We start from the raw sequence: 27,183 nt of genomic DNA on the forward strand, positions 1-27,183 counted from the left end.
CTGTATAAAGGAAATTTACAACTATGTAAGCTAACAGAGAAAAACCATATGTCCAAGATTAACAAAGCAATTGCTTTGTACATGGAGTCAACATGACAAGTGAGATATTTGTATTTTATTTAGTAGCCATATAAGCAAGCACATATACTACTCCAGATGGTTTTCTATTTTAGTAGTGATCTATTGAAATTGAATCTAAACTTCAATACTGCTTTGCTTTTAACTATTCTTCAAACTGCCTACTACATGCCACTTAAATCTTATATTTATTAATGATCTAAAACTATAAGAAGGATAATTAAAGGTTCTACTCAGAAATATAACACTCCATGGGAATGGTATACAAATAAATCATTTGGGAAACAAACTGAAAACTTTGAGTTGAACATCATATGAATTAATATTGGTCAATGATTTGGCCTCTGAAACAGACTAATGATGCTGCTTTCTTTATCCTACTAATCACATATTATTACCCAACAAAGCAATTAGTAAACAGAACTTCCTTAAAATAGTATGAATGAGAAAATTTAAATTCTTTTTTTCTTTTTATTATTATTATTGTTGAAAAAAATTTCCGCCTTCTCCCTGCCTCCCATTTCCCTCCCCCCCCACTCCTCTCCCCCTCCCCCCACTCCTTTCCCCCTCCCTCTCCAGTCCAAAGAGCAGTCAGGGTTCCCTGCCCTGTGGGAAGTCCATGGTCCTCCAAAAATTTAAATTCTTAAAGCACTGTGAGAATTTCACAATGGGAGCTAATGAACAGCTAGCTATATAGTGTCATTCCTAAGGATACATGAAGTCATACATAAAGAAACAAGATGTGATCACTGTTTTACACATGTAGGAATACTAGCAAATCCATCCAAATGTATGGTTTGCTGTAACAGTTCAAAAATGTTTTATAATATCCCCGTTTTACAAGTCAAGGAAGAGCTACTATACTGTGGTCTTGAATTCTGTTACTATTAAAACTGAGATTAGCTTAACATTAGATGTGGACGTTTCTCTATCAGGACTTCCAAACCTCCAGAAATTTTGCTGACACTAAATTCTTATTTTCCATATGTAAGTGGGGAATCTGGGCCACTAATTCTATGTTAACCTTACTCAGAACTATAGTTATTTAAAGGTATCATCCACACTTTCAGTCTACCCATTGACATAAAAGCAGTTATCAAGAGTAACTACCATACCTACTTAGACTCTATTCCTTAATGCAAGGTCAGTATTCTTCAGCTTCATGTCCTCCTCCTACCAGTCTGCTAGTATTTTTTCTTTTCTACTCATTTTTCTGTATTTCACACTACCCTGAACCATAAATTATTTTAATGATTTGGAAATGAATAAAAAGAACTGTAAATATAAACTCCCCCTGCCACTAAATGGGTTTTGAGGAACAAGAATATAAGATGGAATCCAGCTAGTGAGAAATCTTAACTTGGATACCTCCCTTTCCTTGTCCATGCACATATATACAATGTTAGTAGTTGCTCAGAGACTGAGTCTGCATCCTTTCTCCCTCCTTTTTAATGAGCCATGTTTAGTGAATAATTTTAAGTATTATCAGGGAGCCCTATAAGAACTTCTATTACTCCCAATTCCATTTCTATGTTTTTGTTTTTTATTTGTAGGAAAGTATGATACTCTATTTGTTCAAAGTATGTGTAAAATCAGAGAAAGTAGGCTACAAGTTTAGTAGTCACTATATTAATGGGCTAACCTAATCTGTGTAGACTGTGTTTCAGACAAATGAGGTTTCTGGATGACTAGATAGCTGAATTTCATATGTACATGATATTTTACTGCATTTTAATTTTGATGTGTACATAATATATCAAACCATATGTGCTATTATGTATAATATGCAGTTATATTTGTAAATAACAAAATTATATAAGTATGACATATTGTGAAAGATGCCTCTAGATATACTAGTTCCTAGAATCAAGCTTACGAATTCATCATGCTTTTCCTCAATATTTTGTAAGCTTAGTTATATATAGTTTATAATGTAAGTATACATAATTCTTCTTATGCATTTTTAAATTGAAAAGCTGGAAACATTTTAAATGTTTATGAAATTCACATTTTGGGAAATGGTGTTTTTCCAAAGAGTTTTTCCTCTGTTTTCTTCCCTTGTGATATTTGTGCTTACACATATTTCAGATCTTGCTTGTAGATCCTGCTTCTCCTGTTCAAGGAAGTCAGAGTGACTTTCAAATTCCCACTATGTCATGTGAAGCAAAGGGCAACATCACAGTTTGTGGAATACTTTCTTTATTAAAAATAAACTCATAAAAGTAAGATAGTCGATGGGTAACTGGTTCAGGAGATTCTAGTCACTTCATATGAGGTAATGAAAGAAGAATCCATTCGAGAGCAAGCAGATTTTTGCTACTTGCTGACAAGGTATCTTCCCCAAAGTTATTATTTTTGGACTTCAGTTTTTTCATCTATATAATTTAAAATGTAGCACCTACTAATATAACTAAAATATATAAAGAATAGCCATTGTAGAATCTAGTACATGCAATACTATAGCAAAATTAATGTTGTCTATACATTGTGTAAACACTGCAAATTGGATAATTTTTGAGGTTTTCAGATGCACATCATTAAAAACTTGCAAAAAATAAATCTTACATCATTTATTGTGAGATTAGTTTATTTAATATTTTCATTTATTCATTTATTTTGTTTAATCCCTAAAAGATTATCGTGTTTTAGTAGTTTATCATATGGCATGAATTTTTTAATATAAAGTTGCATAATCACATTATGGAATGCAATATATTTATTGCATATTTTAAGAAGAACTATGATTCAGGGAAATTATACTAAGATAATTATAATAAATTACTTATGTAGAAGAATGTATTTTATAATTAAATTCTAAATGCCAACCTATTGTATTACCTTTATGCATTACTTTTTTCTGTTTTTAAAAGTAATATATTTATTGCATGAAACTTTTTAAGTACAAAAAAGTAAATGACTACTATAAATTAAGGATAAACCAAAGAATGGTATAATATAACCAAGTTACTACCTTTATAGAAAACTTCTCTTACAAATCAGTTAAAAGGGCAAATATCCCAATATGAAAATAGGTATATGTAATGCATGTTAAAATCTATCAAAATAATATAATAACCATTGAAATCCAATCAAAGCAACAATCATGTACCTTTTATCAGATTAGCAAAAACTACAGAAGATTTAAACTGGAGGTTTGAGGTAAAAAAAAATTATATTTTGGAGGGTACTTAGAAAATAATAGATTTTTGCTATTTCTTTTCTAGAATTGCATGACAAGGAACCACCAACACAAAGATTTATGCAAAATGAAGTATATAATAATGAATATTTCTAAAAATAATATAAATAGTAGTATAATATTAACCACATTATATATATATATCCACCCAATAGATGTCATTAAGTCTGAAGATTATGAATTCACATTTGATTAATAATGCAATGAGTATTTTCTAATGAGTTAAAGAGCTGACTTTAGTGTTCTTTCATTTTTTTGATATTATAAATAAATAATAAATGTGATTAACTAAGCTTTGTCTATACCTGTGCCTACATTTTAATGATTATTAGCAGATATGAATTATACATAATAATGAATTGCATCATGGCATTTTCATGCATTTATATACTGTATTTTGGTCATCTTCACCTCCATTTCTCTACTCTTCACCTCCCACTCCTGATGATCCCCTTTCTCTTCTCAACCTAGTCATATTTCTCCTTCCAGTGTGTCTTTCTCTTTTTGTCTTTGTATCAGTATGTGATGACTCTGAGTTTCATATCAAGGCTGTTTACAGGGTTCTAGGGGAGGAACTGTTTACAGGAGCATGAGCTCATTACTGGAAGCTATGACCCTGAAGAAAACATGTGTTTCCTTTACCCCAGAAATTATTAATTTCCTATAGATTCACAGGAATGGTTGGGGCATGGTGAGTCTTCCCCATGGCTATTATTATATCAACTATCAGCTATCTGCTGATAGATTGGGGAGTAAGGGGTAGGCTCAAGTAGGTTAAAAGGATAACCAACTACTCTTATCTCAGATATGAGTCCTGAGCTACAGGAAGAAATCCACTACCGGTACTATAAACCTTGTGAAAATCACATGGTTGGGAAGGCCATCAGCCCTAGTGGGGAAGCTACTGCTACTGTTTTGCAAAACGGACACTATGTGCCATTAAATTGCCATCTAAAAAACTGTGTTTATACTCAAATTAGTGCCCCTATCATCTTTGGTCAGAGAAGTTCCTTCTTGCTGTGGGAAGTACTAAGTGCAGAGACTTATAACTGGTCAAACTGTAATTATGTTTTAAAGATATATTTTTGGCAATGTATTTAATAGGCCATAAGATATAAACACGTTTAGAATTCTGCAATATTTTTGCAATTCTTGGGACATATTAATTTGGTGGATCATATGGCAGAGAGAAATATGTTCTTACTGAAGTTCTCATGTATTTATTAAGTACTTAATCATGTTTGCTGTTAGACTTTTGTTACCTTGTCTTTTATTGGATCTTTTCCTTTCGCCCATGTCTAAGCTCTGTTTCTATGACAAGAATATAATTTATTACATGGAAATGGATTTTCTAAGTTCATTGTTACCTTTTATTATATTGCCATTGTATTTTTTTCTTTTATCCTTTCAGACGTGGGTTGGCAATAAGCGAAGAAAAATGAGTAGTAAGAACTCTGAATTAGGAACAGCAGGAACTGTTTCTGGTACCTCATTGGCAGCTCCAGACATTACAGTCAGAAATGTGGTTAATATTGCCCGGCCTTCAAGCCAGCAATCTTCTTGGACTTCTACCAATAATGATGTCATTTTAACTGGTATATACAGTCCAGCAAGCTCATCGAGTAAGCAAGGGACAACAAAGAATGCAAATACACAAATTACAGAAGCACATAAAATTCCTCTTCAGAAACCAGCCAGTAAAAATGACACTGAATTTCAATTGCACATTCCTGTTCAAAGACAAGTAGCACACTGTAAAAATGCTTCTGTGCTCCTAGGGGAAAAGACAATTATTTTGTCAAGACAGACAAGCGTACTAAATGCTGGAAACTCGGTGTACAACCACACAAAGAAAAACTATGGAAGCTCTCCGGTGCAAGCTTCTGAAACGACAGTACCTCAAAAGCCGTCTGTGTGCCACCGACCTTGCAAAATTGAACCAGTTGGCATTCAAAGGTCAAATAAACCTGAACATGCAGGTCTGGCATCACATAACTTATGTGGGCAAAAGCCAACTGTTAGAGACCCTTACTGTAGAACACAAAACTTGGAAATTCGTGAAGTGTTTTCATTGGCAGTCAGTGATTACCCTCAGAGAATTCTGGGAGGAAATACCACACAGAAGCCTGGTTCAGCAGAAGGAACTTGTTTGTCCATTGCGATGGAGACTGCTGATGCAGAGGATGAGTACGCTAGAGAAGAAGAGCTGGCATCAATGGGAGCACAGATAACAAGCTACTCAAGGTTTTATGAAAGTGGCAATTCTCTTCGAGCTGAGAACCAAAGTACAAGTTTGCCTGGACCAGGAAGAAACCTGCCAAATTCACAAATGGTGAATATTAGAGAGTTGTCAGACAATGTACTGTATCAAAATAGAGACTACCATTTGACACCACGGACCTCATTGCATACAGCACCTAGTACTATGTACAGTAATACTAATCCATCCCGGAGTAATTTTTCTCCACATTTTGTATCATCAAACCAATTGAGGTTATCACAAAACCAAAATAACTACCAGGTAAGGTATTAAGTTGTTTTATGGAGATTTTTAAAGGCATGCTTGATTGAAAAACAATGCTTGTGTACAGTTAGATCATAGCATAGGTCACAACTCATATTTTTAAGCAATTTGAGATTTTATTTGAAAATGGTGGATTGTTTTCAATACCTTGAAGAATACTGTGCATATCAAGTTTTAAAATGGTGAAGTCTTTAAAAAATATATAAGAAATATAGTCATTTAATAGCATCTTACTGCTGACATAAAAAAATTTTTGTTCAAGAAATGGCACCTTTATATAAAATATAGCATTTCGCACATCTAAAATAAAATTAAATTGGTTATGTACCCAATTGCCTTCCTTGAATACATAGGCAAGCGAGTCAATCAGCCCTTTAGATGTCAATGGCTAAGAACTTAGAGTTTGTGGCAGTTTAGCCAACTGATTTGTCTAAAGGTAGGTGCCTAATTCAAATGCTAAGTTGACCATTAATCAAATAATCTTTTTGTATGACACTTATTTGGAAAGCTATATCCAGAGTAAGTCTTTACTAAGCTTTAGACCTGGAAACAAAACAGTATTATTTCTTTACTGTTTTACATATTCAGTTGTTTAGGTATGTTTCAGATAATCTCTTTAACTGTGAAGTATAAGTCTACCTCAGAAGCTTTCTTAAGATCTTCTGCCTTAAAAAATATGATTTTTAGAATTTAAATAAGAGGGTGTGGATGCTTGTTATTTTTCCTTGCTACTAGCCATACATCCTTAGCTCTTCAACCACAATATTGAAGGAAAGATGCTCCCAGGATGTTCCTAATTTAAGACACCATTTTCTCCTAAGCCTCTCTACTGTATGGTTTTATAATTCAAACTGGAAAGCAATAGCTGACTGTAGTGGTATAAGTTCCTAAGCACCACAAGCTCCTGGTCATCCTAATTTACATACAACTTCCAACCCAGCCAGAGCTACATAGTGAGGCCCATCTCAAAGTAAAAACAATAGAGACAATGAGAATGGGGGAAGGAAAATTAAAAAAAAAAACAATGACATAGACCTGAAAGCACCCTTCCTAGTGTAAGCCCCTAACAAAGAGGAAGTTGGTGATTAGGAGTTACTTCATTTTTCTATTTGTTCTTTACCAAAATGCATATTTAATATAATGTTGAATTATATCGTTAATATCCTCATCACCTTATGCATCTTTATTTTTTTTACTCTTTTGGTGTTTTATTTAATTATTTATTGAATGATTGATTTACCATAAGGACTTGATACACAGCTGTGCTTGGTCTGATCTGGACTAAAACTTGTTATCCTCTTGCTTCTGCCTTCTGAGTGTTGCAATTATAGGCATATGTCACCATTTCCTGACAGTGTTATTAATTCTAATAACAACAATGTTTACCATTTGCTGAAGGACATCCAAATGTCTCAAGCTAATCTGGGCTACATAATTAGGTCCTATCTTAAATGTAAACTTACGTATATTAAATGTAAATACCCTGGTTCTCTTTTGCTTATTGTAGACAGTATATTTTTTCATGCCTTTAATTGCAGAATATGGGTATTCTTGAATCTAAAATGAGTATTTTGTAGCCAAAGGATTATTGAATCTTGTTTTTGTTTTCTCTATTCAGCCATTCTATATTTGACTAGAGAATAAAATCCATTTACATTTAAAGTAATTATTGACAGGTAAGGACTTAATATTCTTATTTGTTAATTTGCAGTTCCTTTTTTTGTTTATTCCTGTTTGGATGTCTTAATTCATAATTTTAAGTTGTTTTGTTAATAATATGTTTTTATTCCATTTTTGTCTTTTGTATAACTACCAAAAGGTTTTTTTTTTTTTGCTTAATGATTATCATTAAGTCTGAATAAAATGTGAAAATTATTTTTTAAAGTTTAGGTTTTTTTCTAATAGGCCCACTACTTAGAGATTCTCTTGGAATATTTTGTTAGATTTATTTTCTTTCTCTGAATGGACACTAGTGTCCTGTTTCTTTTCATACACTACTTTTTATATTGATAATTTGGGGAGCAACAAACTTTTCTAGTTTTAGCATCCTGGCTTTATGGAGACATTCACTGGTCAGTCTAGCATAGTGTTTTCAGGTCTTTTAGTCCGTTCACAGGTTTCCACTGAGTACTTATGCATATTTAACAATTCCTCTGTTTTAGTACCTATGTTAAAATATTTTAAGTTGTCTGAGCCTCACTCTAGCTTCTTGAGGAACCATTAGTTATTCTATTCTATTTCACAATTACTATTATCTTTCTACACATTTCTGTGGATCATCATTCTCCATAAGATTTTCACAACCCTTGTCCATTGTTTTCCACCATTTCCTCTAGCCTGTGAGCTCACCTGCACCACGTTTGTCTCTCTGAACTTCCAATTCATAGATAAAGAGACCGATCCCTCAGATGGCCTGAGACACATTACAGTAATGAAAAATACAATCAGATTAAGTCTGCTTCTTGTTCACAGAAGAAAACTATGTATTGGGCCAAAACTACCTTCAAGTCATGTCACACTAAAAAATATTTGTCTAAAATGGCTCAATAAAATGCCATACATTTTATAACCACATTGACCAGGACAGTTTCTTCGTCATTTGCTTTGTTTCTGTAGGTTTTGACAGGTTTTCAGAACTGCCACAATGCTGTTTTGGTCCTTTACCACTTGTTTTTCTTTTTTCTTTGTTTTGACATAGAGACCCAATATTTAGTCTTTGCTGGCTTGGAACTGCCCATAAAGGCTTGTCTTCGTCTTGCAATCCTCCTGCCTCAGACCGCCAAGTTCTGGTTATGTATTCTCACTTCCATCCAACTAAGTTATTTATTTAGTATCATCTTGACAGAACAAGTTTCTAGAAATTCTTAGTTATTTTGTTGCTAACTTCAATCTATTATTGGTTTTCAAATTACAGAGATATTACATTAGACCACATAAGGTTAGTACAATGAACAGCAATGGTGTTTTTTTAAAAAAAAATAAACAAACCATAGTTTGCTTCAACAGAGTTGTATGCAAAGATAATCTGTGGTAAAAGCACAAGTCCAGCCCTCCAAAAGCAGTAGTTTACTAACAACAATAAATCTTCTATTTCTGCTTTGAGTTCTGATCTGTTACTAGTCATGACATAAAATTACCTCATTTCAGTTATAAAAATGTATGGAAAACTTATGATGTTTATGGTGATGTCTTGTTTGTACAAATAAAAGTGACCTGAAGATCAGAGGGCAGAATAGTTCACCATAGAGGTCTGGAGGTCTATAGAGACAGACAGGAAGTGATGTTGCAAGGGGACAAACAAACAGGCCCTCCTTGCAACAAAGTGATAAGGTGGAAAGAGACAGGAACTCAGTCTCTTGACTAGGAAGTTGAGTGGCTGTGGTTTTGTTCCTTCATCTCTCTGATCTCTCAACATTTTCCCCAATATCTAACTCTAGGCTATTATTATTAAGACCTATTAGAACTCATGCTACATGTTGGTGCCATTTGTAGCTGGAGGTTTCTCTCCAGCCTGCCAGTTCCTGAATATTCACTCTGAGGCTTAATATTTCCAAACTGTTTGGCCAATGACTTTGTTTACTACTAACTAGCCTTTACATCTTAAATTAACCCATTTCTATTAATCTATGTATAGCCATGTGGCCATGGCATTACCTTACATCTTGTTTCTCCAGCGATGGCATCTCCCTGACTCTGCTTTCTTTCTCCCTATCTTACTGCTTAGATTTCCCACCTGGCTCTATTCTACCTGGTTATTGGCCAAATCAACTTCATTGTTAACCTGTTAACCAATGGTAATAAAACATATTCGCATGCAGAAGACCATTCTACATCAAATGTTTATATTTTTCTCAAATGTTATTTTATGTGAACAAATTTAGATAATATATTCAAGTATTTTGGAGGTCTTATTTTCAGATTTATAATTGCCACCTAGTGCCTTTGAATCAGAAAATGATATTTCCAGATACAAATTAATATCATTTTATTTATAAATTGGCACTATTTTACAGCAAGTATCTTAAGAATTGCAAATAAAATTAGTTTTTATGCAATATCTGAAGACTTTTTCTAATTTAATTTACGTATCTTAGAATTCCAATTTTCTTGTTCTTCATTTTTGTGACTTACACAATTTAATTACTAAAAATTATATAGAAATAAAGTCAAAATTAAGTTACTTGTCAGTTGCAAGGATTTTGGTGGGCTTATAAACATTCCTAAATACCATTTTACTGTCACTTAATGAAAAAAAATTGATATACCCAAAATGTGTTAGTTGCTTATCCCAAAATGCTACTACCAAAAAGTGATTTGTCAAGCTAATCTACTTCTCAGAGCCTTGACAGAGACTTTATATGGAGAAGAGTGAAAAAATTTTATGTGTGCATCAGGACATCATTTTTTCTTGCTTCCAGTCAACCCAAGCTCAAAAAGACAAATATTTAGTACTTTTTCTGATGTGTGATCCCTAGCTTCTAGCTGTTAAATATGTGTAAGCAGGATTGCGTAAGTGTTAGTTAAATTTAGGAAGTTAGAAAGGACCCCATGAAACTTGGGAAAAGTAGGGCTTTAAGGAAGGGGGTGAGGAAGATAATAAAATAAAATGGAAGAGGAAATACTGGGAATGAGAGTATACAAGAGAAATGGGAGGGTAGGAAGAAAAGGAGTGGGAAGGAGAATAATCAACAAAAATTAAATATATATAAAATGTCATATGGAAACCTATTTTAGTTAATTTAAAATACATATAAAATAAACGTTCTTTTTAACCAGAAGCAAGTTCCTCTTCTATTCCAATGTTCTTATTCTGTAAAAGAGTCTTTTGCATATTATCATGTTTGTCTTTTTATTGTTTCAGAAAGTTATAACAAGTGAACAGTGAAGGTTGTAACCAATTCAATTAAATGAAAAATATTTATAGACTTATCATATGCCTAACAGTATTCTCATGCTATGCACCTTATAATTAAAAAAAAAAACTAGAACTCTGCCAATTAAGCACTGTGATTGTCAAGCATTAATGCTCTCCTAATAGCAGAACAATTGAAGGAAAGCTAAAACATTGATTTATGAATTTCTTATAGTTGAGAGACAGTTATTGCCTAATTGGTTCAGTTAATCAAATTGCATTTAATGAAAGGCTAATTAATGAAAATTCAATTTTCATAACTCACATAAAATTAAACATATTTCAGGTTGTAACTTCAGTATATTCATAAAATGATTTGAATTTTTTTAAAAAGTGTGTTTATTGTACTATTAGTAGTACTATGACGTTGTATGTGGAATTCTTTATAGATGTCCTAGGTTTTTATTGCTGTAATAAAGCCCATGACCAAAAGCACCTTGGGAAAGAAAGAATTTATTTGGCTTGCTCTTCCACATCACAATCCATCACAAAGGATAGTCAAGACAGGAGATCAAGCAAGGGCCTAGATGTAGAAACTGAAGCAGAGAGCATGGGGGGGGGGGATGCTGCTTACTGGCTTGTTCTTTCTGACTTGTTCTTTCTTTCTTATATACCACAGGACCATCTTCCCATTGATGGCCTCACCCACAATGAGCTGGCCTCCCCTACATCAAATATTAATCAAGAAAAATGTCCCATAGATTTGCCTACAGACTTGCCTATAGGCTGATCTTATGGAGCATTTTCTTAATTGAGATTGCCTCTTCTCAGATGACTCTAGCTTGTGTCAAGTTGACAAAACTAACACAACTGACCCTTGTCAGCTTGACACAAAAAAAAAAAACACATCACTATTAGCCATAATCTTTTCTTTCTTGTCTCCAAAATGTCATAGTACTATTAATAGTACAATATAAAACATAGTATGACTTTTAAAGTTTCACAGTCTTCAAAAATAATCAACAATTTAAAAGCCAAGTTGTCTTTGAAAACTTAGTGTCTTGTTAAAGTTTTGATGTTTCTAAAATATTCAAGTTGTTATAACTTCGTAAAAAAACAAGGAAACAATCTAAATACTTTATTGCTCCAAGAAAGAACAAATGTATAGTCACCATCAAAGCAACACAAAACCAACATCCAGCAGTGTATATCAAATCTTGTAACTGAATGTCCCACATCTAGACTTTACTCAAGATCTTCTGGGTGCCGCAGAACCTGGGCAGTTCTACTTCTTTAGTTCTTCTATCCACAAGGCACACAGTTCATTTCATAGTTTCAGGTGGGCTCCATTCTAAATCTGCTGCTGACTTTGTTGGTCATCTCATATTACTGACTTTTCCAAAATGCCGGGGTCTCCATATGTTGCACCTTGACCAATGAACTCCCAGCCTCTCTTCAGGGACTCCAACCCTGTTACTTGGTTCCAAGCCTTGGTATTTCCCCATGATCACTTCAATCCTGGGTATTCCTCTACAACTGAGGATTTACCTTCATGAATGGCCTCTCCTGACCATTCAAAGTGTGGAGCCTCAGTGCTTTCCAGGACCACTTCATGACTTCAAAAAAAAAGTACCATGTGAGAGATTCATACACATTACTAAGTTTGGCTGTCAATATGAAGTGCAATTTTGTCCCCTTCAGGACCACAGTTTTTGTGTGCAGAACCTGAGAGAACACTTTCTCAATTATTTTTTCCTCAATGATTCTGGTATCTTATTAATCATAGTTATCGCTCAGCCAAAGCCAACAGCTCAATTGTCCCAGTGAAGCAAAGGTTTTATTGAAGTGGTGCTGGTCTCTTGTTAATCATAATTGATATTTCAGCCCCAACTGAGCAAACATCATATATTTGTAACTTAAAATATTACTTGAATGACCTGGATAAAGTCTGCAGGATTCTCAAAAACTTCCCTCTAAAACATATAACAAGCTAGGCTTCCATTCTCTGCATCTTTTTCAGCATTATCTTTCAAGTTACCACGGAACAGCTCATTAAGTTCTGAGTTGTCAATGGCTTTTTCCAGCCCAGCATCCCAAAATATATCACAACCCTCCCAGAAATGACATGGTCAGGTCTGCCACAATAATACCCCATTAGAAAACAACATGACCAAAGCAACTTCGGAAGAAAAGGTTTATTTGACTTACACGTCCACATTACAATCCATCATTGAGGAAGTTTTGGCCAGGAACACAAGAAGCCTCAAGACAGGAACTGAAATAGAGACCATGAAGGAATATTGCGTACTAAATTGCTCTCCAATATTTGTTTTGTTATACAACTCAGGACCACTGGCCCAGGAGTGGCATTGCTCACAGTGAGCTGGGCCCTCCCATACCAACCATTAATCAAGTAAATGCTCCATAGTTTTTCACACAGGCTAATCTTTTGTAGACATTTTCTCAATTGAACTTTCTTCTTTTCAGATGACTAGCCTGTGTCAAGCTGAAAAAACACTAACGAACAAAATAACTAAATTACTTCTTGAATCAGGTTAATATTTAATGGAATTTCTGTGTGACATTTGTAGGATATAAATTCTCTGAAAGGAAATAATTTTAATTTTCAAAATGATTTAAAAATTATATATTGATTTGTATCATCAGTTCAAAGTATAAGCATGATTTTACATGAAACATGTGAATTACTATGCACAACTACACACACACACACAATGTAATTCTAATTTACATCCAAGCAATTGCATTTTTTTTCCCAAATATATCCATGCTTAGTCATAAGACACAGACTTCCAGCAAAAGACATATCCTTATATTAAACTTATGATTCTTGGTTAGATTGAATGGGTTGGCCTGTCTAGGAAGTATCTTTCTGATGTTCATCAAACAAAGCCCATTGTCACCTCCCAAGCATTCAATTATTTTCTGTCCCATACATAATATCTGTCTTTTAATGTATTGATATTTTGCATTTCTCTTAACCTTTCATACCTCTATCTTAGTCAAGTCTGTATTGCCTCTTGCACAAATATTTAGAAAAGTTTGTGTACTTCTTATACATATTAAACTTCCTAATCTACAAAAATATAGTTCTGCCACATAACAGATGTACCAAAGACATTTCAATAGCTCCATATTTTCTATAGAATTAGATTGAAGTGTAGATGGCATTCCTTACTTCAACAAAGTGACTGACATTTCCTTGGACACAGCTATGCTGTTATGCCACAGTGGTAATACAATTCTTTTTTTCTTGGAATATCTCTTTCTAGTTCTATCAATATTCTACTCACTTTTTAAGATGCAGCTGAGATACCAATCCACAAGTGGGTGTAATTTTGCCATACTTTGAACTTGTACTGCTTTATTTATTGGACATCCATTATAACTCTTACTATAGCTTTCTTTGTATTAAAATCTTTCATGTACCTTTCTTATCTCTTCCTTTCAAATCATAGTTCTTGCCCTCCAGGAAATTAGGTTTTTTACCTATCTTTTTATTTCCTGTAACAATCTCATATAGGAGAGATACTTGATAGACATTTGAACAGAATTTAAATTAGATACCTTGGAAAGTTATATCTACTTATTTCAATAATGTTCAATTTGTCAAAAAGTTTTTGAAGTCTTTTACAATTGTTTTAAGTACCTGTGGGATTCTTTTAAATGCTTTTAGTGATGACAAATCATCACCAAAATTTGATTTTGGAAAATAGAATTCATTCTGAGCCACATTTAGTGAATAGTATGAATGTTTAATCTAGGGTGTATTTTTTAGTTACAATAAAAGGTGTGTGAAGTAATAAGACAGAATCTCTGGATGAGGCATGAACTGACATTTCCAAGTTTCCCAGATGCTTTCAACAATGACAACATTATTGTAATGAGTCTATAATATCCTAAATTTCCTATTTTAAAATATAGAGCACTCATTTGGCTGTGTAAGTTTTGAAATATATGTAAGATCCACCTTGACTCACTCCTTGTAAATTCCTTTCATAATTTTTAAAACCAAGCTGTTTATGTAAAACATTAAAACTTATTGTCCATTTCACTTGAGTACTATGCTTTTTAGGTTCTAGTGAAACAGAATCCTGCCTTCGATTTTGTACCAAACAAGACTCCCCAAAGTTATATAAATGTTTATTTATGGTATTCTTCAATTTTGTAAAACAAAACAAATCTAGCTACTCTGGCTAGCCATTCTTTAGATTGTGCTAGAAATGTAAGGGAATAAAGAATATATTACAGTAGATGTTAGTTGATTATAAAATTTTAGTTTTACCCAACTCTTTAGTAGTTGCTGTTTTACAATTCTGTTTTAGCCGTATTTTTTTTGTGATAGCATACTTGTTTTCTAGAAGTTCTGTGAAGCTTCTCTTGAATTATTCTCACTAATAGAACTATGTAAAGCGATAATTCGAAATAATTGAATTTTGCTATTTTATGGAGCACAGAATGTGATTATTTTAGTTGATTTACCCTACTTATTTTAAAATAAAAAGTCAATTATGCAACTCTGTCATGACCTTCAGCATTTAGCTAATCGCCATTTTATTGTACACTGAGTGAAAATATTTTACAATGAAGAAAAATACTTTTACTATGTGAAGCCAAATTCCCATCTCCTTTATACAGGGAATTGAAGCAAGTGTGTTTGTAACTATGACCATTACTCTGTTCCATTTGTAAAAGTTAAAATCTCTTAACATTTGGAGACAATATTGGCAAGTATTTGCCAAGATATGAAATAATTGTAGACTCTGGAAGATGTACCTATCTGTTCATGATTGCAACATTGCACAACTTCAACACTGAATACTGAACTGTGACTCAAAAAGAACAGATTTTGCTGGACACATTCTTATCTTGATAGTCTTGATGTGGTTGATGTGGCTTAAAAGTTCACCTTGCTACCTTTTACAGCCATATTTTATTTATACAGAAGTATTGTCCTTTAATTCAGTGGTCTTTTACAATCTACATTTTATCATTCTATGATAAGGGTGGATAAAGAGTGGAATGCATAACAAGATAGATAACTAGTGAGGACACAATTTAGAGAAACAGTGATTCAGTGATTTGCACTGAATCCCTAAGGTTTACATTAAGAAGGTGACTATAACAATATTTATGTTAGCAACTGCTGAGTGTTCGAAGTAAATACTTAATGTGTTTCATTTATAATATCATCTCTTGTTTGTGATGATGTGCTTTTTAAGAAGTTCCATTTTCTATTTAATCCATAAAGCATTACATTTTTAAAATAATTTTATTTTCCATACACTTTCATATCCTTTACAGGACCCAACAAACATTTATTTTGTAATTTCTAAGGGAATTTTGTACCATTTTTAATTTTTTTTCTTTTTATGCAAGGGAAGGCCCTCTAAATTGGTAAGGAAAAATACCTTTGATTTGGAGTATAATTTGAATACAGATCTATCTATTTATCTTCACAGCATGCACTGTGTTTTTTAGTGTTTATCAGCATTACAAGCAATGTGAATCCATACTTTACTAAGATTCCATTTGTTGTTTCCACAGATTTCAGGAACCCTTACTGTGCCTTGGATTACAGGGTGTTCTAGGAAAAGAGCAGTAAGTAACCTTTGCTTTCAAGCAGCAAATGCATTGCCTCTCATATTCTTAGTGGAATGCCTTTGAAATGTTGGTGATTTTTTAAAGAACTAGTAAAACTTACCTTTGATAAAACTGAATTATCTCAGAAGAATGTATTTCCAGCTCATGCTATTTAATCTGCAAAGACAGCATTAATTAAAGTGCAGAAATCAATATACTGAGTATTCTGTGGCCAGGACTTCTGTTTAAAAACAAATTTATATCTTTATTTGCAAGTTTTTCATAATGCAGTTTATAACAAAGAAAAATCTAACAAAAATTAAAGAAAATGGATTTATAACTAAAGAAAACATTTAAAGCAACTCATAAAATCTCAGTTTCCTACTATTTAGTTGAGCATACAGTTTAATCTTAAAGGATAATAAATATTACAAATATGCCTTACTGTTGTGTGAGGTTTCTGTCCTGCCTGGTCCCACAGTTGTTTAGCCCCAAAGAAATCACACAGAGGTCTATATTAATAATAAACTGATTGGCCCATTGGCTCAGGATTCTTATTAGCTCTTATATTATCCCATTATTCTTATCTGTGTTAGCCACATAGCTTGGTACCTTTTTCAGCAGGGTAATCACATCTTTCTTCTTCTGTGGTTGGGACAGGACTGGAGAGGAATGGGCTTCCTCCTTCCCAGAATTCCCCTGTTCCCCTTGACTCACCTCTATTTCTTGTCTGGTTTTCCTGCCTATACTTCCTGCCTGGTTACTGGCCAATTAGCGTTTATTTAAAATATAATTGATAGAATATAGACCATGGTCCCACACCACTTCCCCCTCTTTAAAAAACAAAAACAAAAACCCAAGAACATCCATAGTCCATTTTTTTTGGGAATGTGGGTGTAGTATTCCAGGCTACTTTCTGCTGGTTGGGGGTGCTGATAATCTTATGGGGACCTAAACAAAATTTAGAATTATGATCAAGTCCTGATCCTGTGAGGCTTGATCATCTCAGACAGTATCTTGAATCTGTTCTGGATGTAGAACTCTGACATCTGGGCCATCTGTTTCTACTGGAGATTTCTCAGTTAGTCTTTCTTGATCAAAGCTGATTTTTCTTAACTCAGAATGAATCCACAGCTTCTTATTTCCTGTGGAAACAAAAGCAAAATCTCTTCTCCAAAGTAACATACCTTTTGACTTCAATTTTGAAATCAAGGTATTTTCAAAATATCTATCTTAGATTAATTCAGCAGCATTTATAAGCAAATATCTTTTAGCAGCTGTTGCTCCTTCCTCAGCATTCAAATAATTCAAAGAGAGCATAATAACATACAGTATTAAGATTCTCTGCGTAATTTTCATCTTTACATGACTTTATTTTAATCTCTATTTCTTTTATTTTTACTTTTACTTTTTGAGACAGGTTCTCTGTATATCTTTGGCTGTCCTGGAACTCTCTGTGTAGACCAGGCTGTCTTTGAACTCACAGAGATCTACCTGCCTCTGCCACCCAAGTGCTGGGATTAAAGGTGTATGCCACCACACCTTGACTTCACAGCAGTCTCTCTGACTCTGTCTTCTAAGTATTGGGATTAAAGATGTATGTTACCACACCTTGAACTCACAGAGGTCTGTCTGCCTCTGCCTCCCAGGCATTGGGATTAAATGCATGTGCCACTGCACCTTGAACTCATAGAGATCTGCCTGCCTCTGTCTCCCAAGTGTTGGGATTGAAGGCGTGTGCCACCACACCCAAATACTCTTTCTTTCTTTTTTTATTTTAAGGACTTTAACCATTTTCTTTTCTCTACCAAGCCTACACATATTCTTAACACATTGAAAACCAATTAGAGGTTTTCTTCATCTTTGACTCTCTCTTTAATGTATAGCTCTCTTTTTTTCTGACCACATGAGTCTAATTTGCTAAGCAGTATGGGTAGGATTAAAGCTATGGCCTTGTTGGCTGGATCCAGTACATTTCTTAGCTTTCTGAGATTTTAGCCACAACTCTATGGTGTTTCAAGGTCCCTGCCACCAACAGAAACCATGCGGTCAGCTTTTCGTCAACACCATTTAAGTGTTTTGTGGCAGGACCTTTTTAAAGAGCTGCAAAGTTTTGCAGCCAAAGCTGAGTCAGGAAGCTTCTCTTAAATGACAGTGCTTGCTTGCCTTATAGCAAGCAAAGCAGACCCGAGAAATTGCTGCTACCAAGAAGCCATGATTTACTCTATTCTTTTCTGTCTAGAATTATTTAACAAGCTCTGTCAAACTTTATGTGGATGCACTTGTTCACGTAGGCACCATTTGTTGTCTGAGTTTTTTTTTTCCCTTTCTGGTTTCTGTCCTCCCACCAGGTTCCACAGATGATTAGCCCCAAAGAAATCACACAGAGGTCTATATTAATGATAAACTGATTGGCCCATTGGCTCAGGCTTATTATTAGCTCCTATAATTTATATTAGCCCATTATTCTTATTTGTGTTAGCCACATGGCTCAGTACCTTTTTCAATGGGGCAATCACATCTTCCTTCTTCTGTGGTTGTGACAGGACTGGGGAGGAATGGGCTTCCTCCTTCTTAGAATTCTCCTGTTCTCCTTGACCCGCCTCTACTTCCTGTCTGGTTGTCCCACTTATACTTCCTGCCTGGCTACTGGTCAATCAGCATTTATTTAAAATATAATTGACAGAATACAGACCATGGTCCCACACCACCTTACCAATGAATACAATTCAGTATTTAGAAGGAATTTGTAACTGGTGTTTATAACAACTCTGGGCTTGGAACTCTAATATAAAAAATCATTAAGATTGTTTTCTTATGGACTTTCTGTAGGACCCATAAAACTATATTTAATCAAGTACCAAAAATGCTTAATTGTAACTGGTACGCAGAAAACTATTAAACCATGAAAAAGAAATAAGTAGACATTTAGAAATGTAACTGAAGTTGCAAATGACTGATGAGTTTTAAGGACAAATGAAATTAGATCTATGACTTCGGATTTGAGACAAGACTGTTCAGATGCTTTACTTTTTTCTCTTCCCCATAAAGTAGAGACACAATGCTGACAATAAAGTAAGAGATTTCAGAGAAGTGGAGAGAAGGTGACAGGGTTGTAGAATCCAGGACATGGAGAAACCATAAGGTAGAAAGGTACCCAATTTAAATGACATTCAAACCAGCAATAGAAAAAAAGCACCAATATCCTCACCTCACCCCAAGGGTTCCACAAATAGGTTTGGTGACTTGTCTAGGACTATTAGCTGGAAAGAAACTCTTACTTACAGTTTGCAGCCACGGAAGTGTTTGCCTTCCTAACTGGGGCAGACCTCTCCTTCTCTCCCAGAGACACCTAGTTGAAATGCTAACAGAGAACACTCAACAGACTTGCTTTGGGGAGCCTCTCTTTGTGTCCTATACACTACATAGTTCTGTATTCCATGTGTCAAACAAGGTTGATAGTCAGCGCCATCAAGAAGAATCAAGTCACAACAGGAACTCCCTGAAACATAGTGAATCCATTTTGTTTTCTACTGATATGGGCCTATTGAGTGGCATTAGTAGGAAAGATAGCCTCACAAGTGTCTGAGTCTCCATTGCTTTCGGGGGCATTAACAAGATTAGTGGAAGCACCAGTGGTGTCAGATCACATGAAAATAGCATTAAAGATCATAGAAATTAAAGAATCACTGAAACTATAAGTCTCTTAAATTTCCAGATTATAAGAACACAGTAGTTCCAGAGATGTCTCAAGACAGGCAAAAGGTTAATTCAAGTCAACCTTGGGGCAATGTCTGAGGTAAAGTTACAGATGACTTTGAGAAACCTAAGGGTGCTGTTTTTGAAAGTTTTCTTAGGGAATGGTAAATGTTGCACCACAAGAAGTAGACCTTAGGTCAGTCAACATGACCATATTAGGTTAAAACACACTGTGCTCTTTATGGTTTGGGGCTAAGGCAGATGTTTGCAAAGTTCCAACCACATCTCCGGTTAAGGGGTGAGTGGAAATTTACACAGAACAAAGGTCCTAGATAACATATGCCTTACCAGCATGACAGTGATCGGCCTGTTGGGGGGGGGGGGCATCAGGGAAACTGAGTGTATTCTTGCCCTGCTAAAGGTTTGGAACTTGGTTACCTGGAAGGCTTGTTTCTAGAGGCATGGGCTCCCATTCTTGTGATGTGATAAACTTGTATAAACCTTCAGAATCTCTATGCCGAACCTCAGTGAATGGGTATCTATTAAAATAAAAGATAAGCCCAAAAGCCTAGGAAGATAATGGTCAGAAAGTCCAGGGCCTGGTGGAAATTCCTCAGTAGACAGAAAAACAGGAATGTTGCGACATGAGCGATAAAGGGCAATTTACTGACACAAACACAGAGGTGAGTCAGATGCTGGTATCAGACAAACAAGTTAGAACACAGATCGTGGAAAAACTTCAGTAAGCAGTTTACAGATTATCTTTAAAAACAGGAACGGAATGGTGGGGGGCTAGCTGAGTTGGCTTGTTTGTCATGCACTGGGCACTGGCTTCAATCCCCCTACTTAATAAAATAATCTAAAGAAAGCATTAGACATTATCATAGTGAAATAAATAAAAGTATAGTACTGAAAAATACATCTATAAACAAATTGGTAGTTGGCTCAGTATTGACATGGAGATAAAAGAATATATACTAAGTGAACTTGAGTGCAGATAAGTAGAATTTAAGACAACGAAAAAAAATGAAAACTTCAGTAGATAGACTGAAATTATTGAGTGAATTAATAATTCAACTTAATTATACCTCAATAAATCTTTAACTAACATTCTATTCAGTTACTGGTACACCTGGATATTTTAGTATACTTTGAAAACTCTAAATCTCATGAAATTTAGATGCAGTCATAGTACATGTAATAATAATGTAGCTCCAAAATGGCCTGTGAAGTAAACATAAATTATACATTAGATATCAAAGATCTGGTGTGGTAAGTAAGGCAGAAATACCTAAATAATTTTTACGATGATTTTGTTAAATTGCAAAAATACAGCATGAGATATTATGACTTAAAGAATGTAAGTAAACAGGGTATGTGTCTCCCTGGTAAAGCATTTCCCTGACATGCTCTAAGACCTTTCCTCCATCTTTGGTATCTTTGAATAGTTTAAGTGCACAATGAAGTATTATAAAAATAAGCACAGCATGCTTCCAGAGCTTACAAATTTTAGGTATTTTAAATAACTTTACTTTTAAAGGATTTTATTACATTTACATTTTGCAATATAGTTTTTATAAACTTGTACATTGAAGAGAGTTAGCTTGTCCATCTCATATTTATCATTCTTGGCTTTGTTTGTTTCAGAGTTGCAAATTAAATCTTAGAGCTTGCAAAGACTGTAAGCAAATGCTCTAATATGTACTTTGCTGGCCATTTTTTTCCCTGAAGTGATAGCATCTACAGTCTATTCTCTAAGTAATATATATATATATATATATATATATGGGAATATATATACACACATATATATAATACAATTTTTAAAACTGTACATATTTAAATGATCTTGGGCCTGCAAGTTGTCTCAGCAGATAAAGATACTTGCTGACATGCTTGAGCATTTAAGTTTGATTCCTAGGACCCACTTTGTGGAAGAAGAGAAGCTACTACTACAGATTGTTCACACAAAGTCTATGGTATGCCCAATCCTGACATATAATAGTGGTATTTTAAAAGTTTAAATAATCTTTATTATATATTCTTGCCTTTGTGAGACTTTTTCCACATATACATTTGTTCACTGGATGATACCTCATAGTTCCCTTGCCCTTTCTTCATCCTTTGCTAATATTTCTTTCCTTACTATCTATGTACTACATAATTTAAACTCATGTCTCCAAGTTGACGGATCCTTTCTTCTGCTTAGGACTGCAGGTTAACTATTCTGTTAATTTTTTAATTCTGTTATTACATGACTCCTCTCCTTAATTTCTAGTAGCTAGAATCTAGTTGATACTTCTCTATCACATTCATCTTGCTAATGTTTTTCTTTTAATCATACATCATGTTCCTGGTTCAAATTCAGTAGTCACCTATGAATTTTGTAATGTTTTGAGCTTCTTTTTCAGGTAATTCATAGCCTTCATTTCTTTAGGGTTCCTTTCTGGAGATTAGTTTGAATTTTTTTCCTTTTCTTGTTGTTATGATCTTTTTACATTTCGGTTTGTGTCTGCATTTGGAAAAACAGCCCTCTCCTCTTTGTAGACCAACTTGAATGACCCATCTTTATCTGCAGACCTGGCTAAAGACTCCAGGTGTTTGTTATCTTTCCCATTGCACAAGCTGCTCTCCAAAAGCTGATAACTTGTGTCTTCTGCTCTCTGACTGTGTCACATTGTCACAAAACTTTTCTAGGGGAGATGCGAATAAATGTTCTTTTACCCTATATAGGACACCACCAACAGAACCAAGTATGATTCCACTAAAATCTAACTTGTGTTCCATGCTGTGTCAGAAATATAGAAGAATGTGTTTGTGTTTTTCTCCAATGTCAGAATTTATTGAACTAAAATAATTTCACAAGACTTGGCAGTTTCAGTGTCAACTACTTGCCAGACATTTCCAACTGGTAACCCTCGTGAAAGGAACACAGGTTCTTCTGTTCTAATATTAATTAATAATATTTATTTTCAGGTCACACATTACATACCATACAGTAAATGTAATCTGTCTGTCTATCTGTCTGTCTCTGTCTGTCTACGTGAGAATGTATGAACGTTGTACAATGACTACAGTGTTCAAAGGGGCAAGGAATTTTGAAAAGGACTGAGAAGCTGATATTGAGAAACAAGTGGAGATGTGCGAGTCTCTGAGTAGATAAGATAATAAACCAGAAGGGACCTTCAGGGAAGGATTTTCTGATATTAGTCAGGCAGCTGCATGTCAAAGGTTTGAAGGGGAAACTGCTGACTTAAGTCTAGCTAGCTACAGAGGTGAAAGGGCGGAGACACTGAGATGAATGGAAGGTATGTCCAGATGGATGAACAAGAGGAACTGCAGACAGCGAAAAGGGCTGCAACATTTTTAAGTGTATCTCACTTAGATTAAATTATTTTGACCCGTTTTGTAAACCAGCGTTGATATAAGGTAGCACCTTCCTGGGGTAGCCCCCTTCCCCAAATTTAGGTGAGCAAGGATTAGATTAAGGGACAAGGCAGTGAGGAGAGGGGGAGAATACAGGATCTGAAATTTAGCCTCCCTATCAGTCTTCTTGGTTCCCAGCCTTACAGGAGAATCTTGGTTTTGGTGTTATATATGATGAAGGATAGCTGCCTGCTGTAGTAAGGAGATAGTTTATAATAGTTTTGGCATTGGGATTTTCTAATTATGAGGAACCCTTTGGATGATAAGAAGCCCCTCTCCTTCCAAAATGGGAATATGGTTGTGGATAATATGGAAGGTTTATGTGTAGATACTTTATTGGTAATCCCTTTGCTAGGTTTATGCCAGGTTAGTGCAAGAAGCTCAAAGGTTGGGTTGTAAAATGATACCAGGTTGGAGGGATCCCCCAACTCCAGAACTAAGACTGAGATAACCATAGTGTACCCTGCTAGGAGGTTCATGTATTTTGGTTATGATCCCATCTATAAACTGTGTAGGAACTAGAGCAGGTAGAGTCAGAAACACTATGAAAATGATTAAGGATATTGCCTAATACCTCATAGAAATTATGAGAAGTGTTTTTTTGAAGGGGTGGAGCAGAGCTGGGGTACAGAGAGAGGAAGAAAAGAGAAGTATAGTTGTGTTTAGGGAAAGACATCTATATAGGGATATGACAAGAGTTTGAAGGAGAGGGGCTTGCATAGCTTGGAGTCAAAAGCGGGATATCATCGAGACTGTTTGGTGGGTTAAGAAAAGCTATAGGACTCACCAAGGCCAGCTGGCCTGGGTCTGAAAAAGCATGGGACAAATCCGGACTAGCTGAACATAGAGGACAATGAGGAATACTGAGAACTCAAGAACAATCGCAGTGGGTTTTTGATCCTACTGCACGTACTGGCTTTGGGGGAGCCTAGGCAGTTTGGATGCTCACCTTAGGAGACCTGGATAGAGGTGGGCGGTCCTTGGGCTTCCCACAGGTCAGGGAACCCTTATTGCTCTTAGAGCAGATGAGGGAGGGTGACTTGATTGGGGGAGGGGGAGGGAAATGGGAGGCGGTTGCGGGGAGGAGGCAGAAATCCTTAATAAATAAATAAATTAAAAAAAAAACAAAAAAGAAAAAAGAAAAGCTATAGGTAATGAAACATGTAAAGATGGAAACCTAAGGAACCTCTACCATTTAGGAGTATTTTCTCTTGGATCAGGAGATGAATAACTACTAGAACCCATGAACAGGGAGATCATTCTATGGATTGGAAAAGTACTCAACTACTCACGTATCAGAAGTCACAATGCATAGGACGTTGGATATTTTCAAAGGCCTTTTCTGCATCTAATGAGATGATTATGTGGTCTGTACTTTAGCCTATGGATTACATATATTGTGGAATCATCCCTGCATTTTGAGACAAAGTCGACTTGATCATGGTGGATGATCTTTTATCATGGTGGATGATGTTTCTAGATTCAGTTTACAAGCATTTTATTGAGAATTTCTGTAACTATGTTCGCCAGAGATCTTGCTCTATAATTTTATTTTTTTGTTGAGCCTTTGGTTTGATATTAGGATAATACTAGATTATAAAAAGAATTTGGAAATACTATTTTAGTTTCTAGTTTATGGAATATTCTGAGGAGTATTGCTGTTAGTTTTTCTTTGAAGGGCTGATAGAATTCTGTGATGTACTCATTGGCCTTGGACATTTTTAATCGGGAATGTTTTATTAATATTTTGATCTCTATCATTAATATGAATCTTTTTATATTATTTAGTTCATCTTTATTTAACTTTGGTAGGTCATACACATCTAGAAATTTGCTCATTTCTTGGAGATTTTCCAGTCTTGTGGAATATAAATTTTTAAAGCATGACATTGTGATTTTTTTTCTAAATTTCCTCAGTGTGTTATAATTTTCATCTCTAATGCTATTCATTTGGATCCTCTTTTTTTGAATTTGTCAAAAAGTCTTGTCAATCTTGTCAGTCCTTTTAAAGAATCAACTCTTTCATTGGTTCATTTTATTTTGTTTTACTATTTCATTAATTAAAGCCCTAGGTTTGATTCTTCACATATACTAATTCAAGTGTTTTGTTGTTGCTGCTGATTCTCTAAAGTTTTCAAGTGTATTGTTATTAATGTGTGATCTCTTCGGGGTGTTTTTGTGTAGTAGTATGTAAACTTCAGTGCTATATAAAATTTTTTCCTAGGACTGCGTTCATTGTGTCCCATAGGTTTCAATAGGTTGCGTTTTCAGTTTCATTCTGTTCTAGGAAGAATTTTCCTTCTTATATTTTCCATTGATCCGATTTTCATTTAGTTGTGTGTTGTGTAGTTTCCATGAGATTGTGCGGGTTTTGTCATTAATCCATGGTAGTCAGATAGGAGACAGGATGCTAGTTCAGTTTTTCTATATTTGTTGAGACTCTTTTTGTGTCACTTTTTTGTGTCTGTCACATTTTTATGTGGTCACTTTTAACAAAAAAATCCATGGACTGCTAGAAGAGAGTATATTCTTGGATATTTGGGTTTTGTGCAGATATCTGTTAGGTCTATTTGATTTATGTTGTCTTTGACTCCAGAGGTTCTCTACTTTTTGTCCGGATGACCTGTCTATTGATGAGAACGAAGTCACCCACTATCACTGCACTATGGTTAATATATGATTTTAGATCTAATAGTGTTTGTCTGAGCTGGCAGCTATGGTCTTTCAGAACTTGCAGTATGTCAGTCCAGGCCCTTCTAACTTTCAATGTGTGATTCAAAAGTCAGGTATTAGAGTGGGAAAGAAGGCTCAGCAGATAAGTTCATTGCCTTTTCTTCCAACAGACCCAAGTGTGATTCCCAGGACTCATGTGTAGTTCATCAAAGTCTTTAACTCCACTTCCATTGAATCCAGGTCCCTAATCTGGACCCCACAGGCACCAGACACACATATGGTGTTACAAAGATAAGTGCAGGCAACATTCATACAAAGAAAAGTTATTCATTTTTTAATGCCTGTTATTCTGATAGGCCTGCTTTTATATGTGATTTTGTTTCTCTGTCACAGCTTTTAATATCCTTTATTTTTTACATTGGTGTTTTAATTATTGTGTTCTTCAGGGAGTTTCTTTCTTGGTTCTGTTTATTTGGTGTTCTGGGAGCCTTTTGCACCTTGATAGGCATCTCTTTCCTTAAATTTGAGAAATCTTCATTTGTGATTTTGTTGAAAAATATTCTTTATGCCTTTGACCTGGTTTTCTTCTTTCTCTAGTCCTATTATTCACAGATTTTGTACTTTCATAGTGTCCCAGATTTCCCGACTCTTTTGTTCCTCTCTTTTATTATTGTTACTATTTAACGTTCTCTTTGACTGAAGTTTCCATTTCTTCTATCTTGTCTTCAGTGCCCGAGACTGTCACTCTCATCTCTGCTCTGTGGGTGAGGTTTACCTCTGAGGTTTTTGTTCGACTTACTGAATCTTTCATTTAAAGTTTTATTGTATTTTGGCTTTTCTTCAGTGATTGTTTTTGTTTAATTCTGTTTCTGTATAGTGAATTGTTCTTATTATTTCACTCGACAATATTTTTTCAGTCCTCATTCTGGTATTTATTCATATCCTCTTTAAACTCATTGAACATATTTAAAATTATGTAAATCCTTGTCTTGTATATCAGCTAAGTTGCTTTTCTCAAGAATTATTATGATTAGGGTGTTGGTTTCACGAGGAAGAATATTGTCTTTGTTTTTTATGTTTTTGTTTTTGCAGTAGCGCTAAGCATCCGTGGGTGATTTTGTGGTGTTT

General features: G+C 34.8%; 1 protein-coding gene across 1 annotated transcript in view; it reads left to right on the forward strand.

Annotated features, from left to right (window-relative positions):
* Positions 1-27,183, forward strand: part of Hdx (highly divergent homeobox) — a 119,219-nt gene that overhangs the window by 24,801 nt on the left and 67,235 nt on the right. The window contains exons 3-4 of the mRNA XM_075957796.1: positions 4,689-5,798; positions 16,222-16,275. Coding sequence (XP_075813911.1) covers positions 4,689-5,798; positions 16,222-16,275 — 1,164 coding nt within the window. The remainder of the gene's footprint in view (positions 1-4,688; positions 5,799-16,221; positions 16,276-27,183) is intronic.

The sequence above is a fragment of the Microtus pennsylvanicus genome, chromosome X (assembly GCF_037038515.1).
Source record: "Microtus pennsylvanicus isolate mMicPen1 chromosome X, mMicPen1.hap1, whole genome shotgun sequence".
Lineage (NCBI taxonomy): Eukaryota > Metazoa > Chordata > Mammalia > Rodentia > Cricetidae > Microtus > Microtus pennsylvanicus.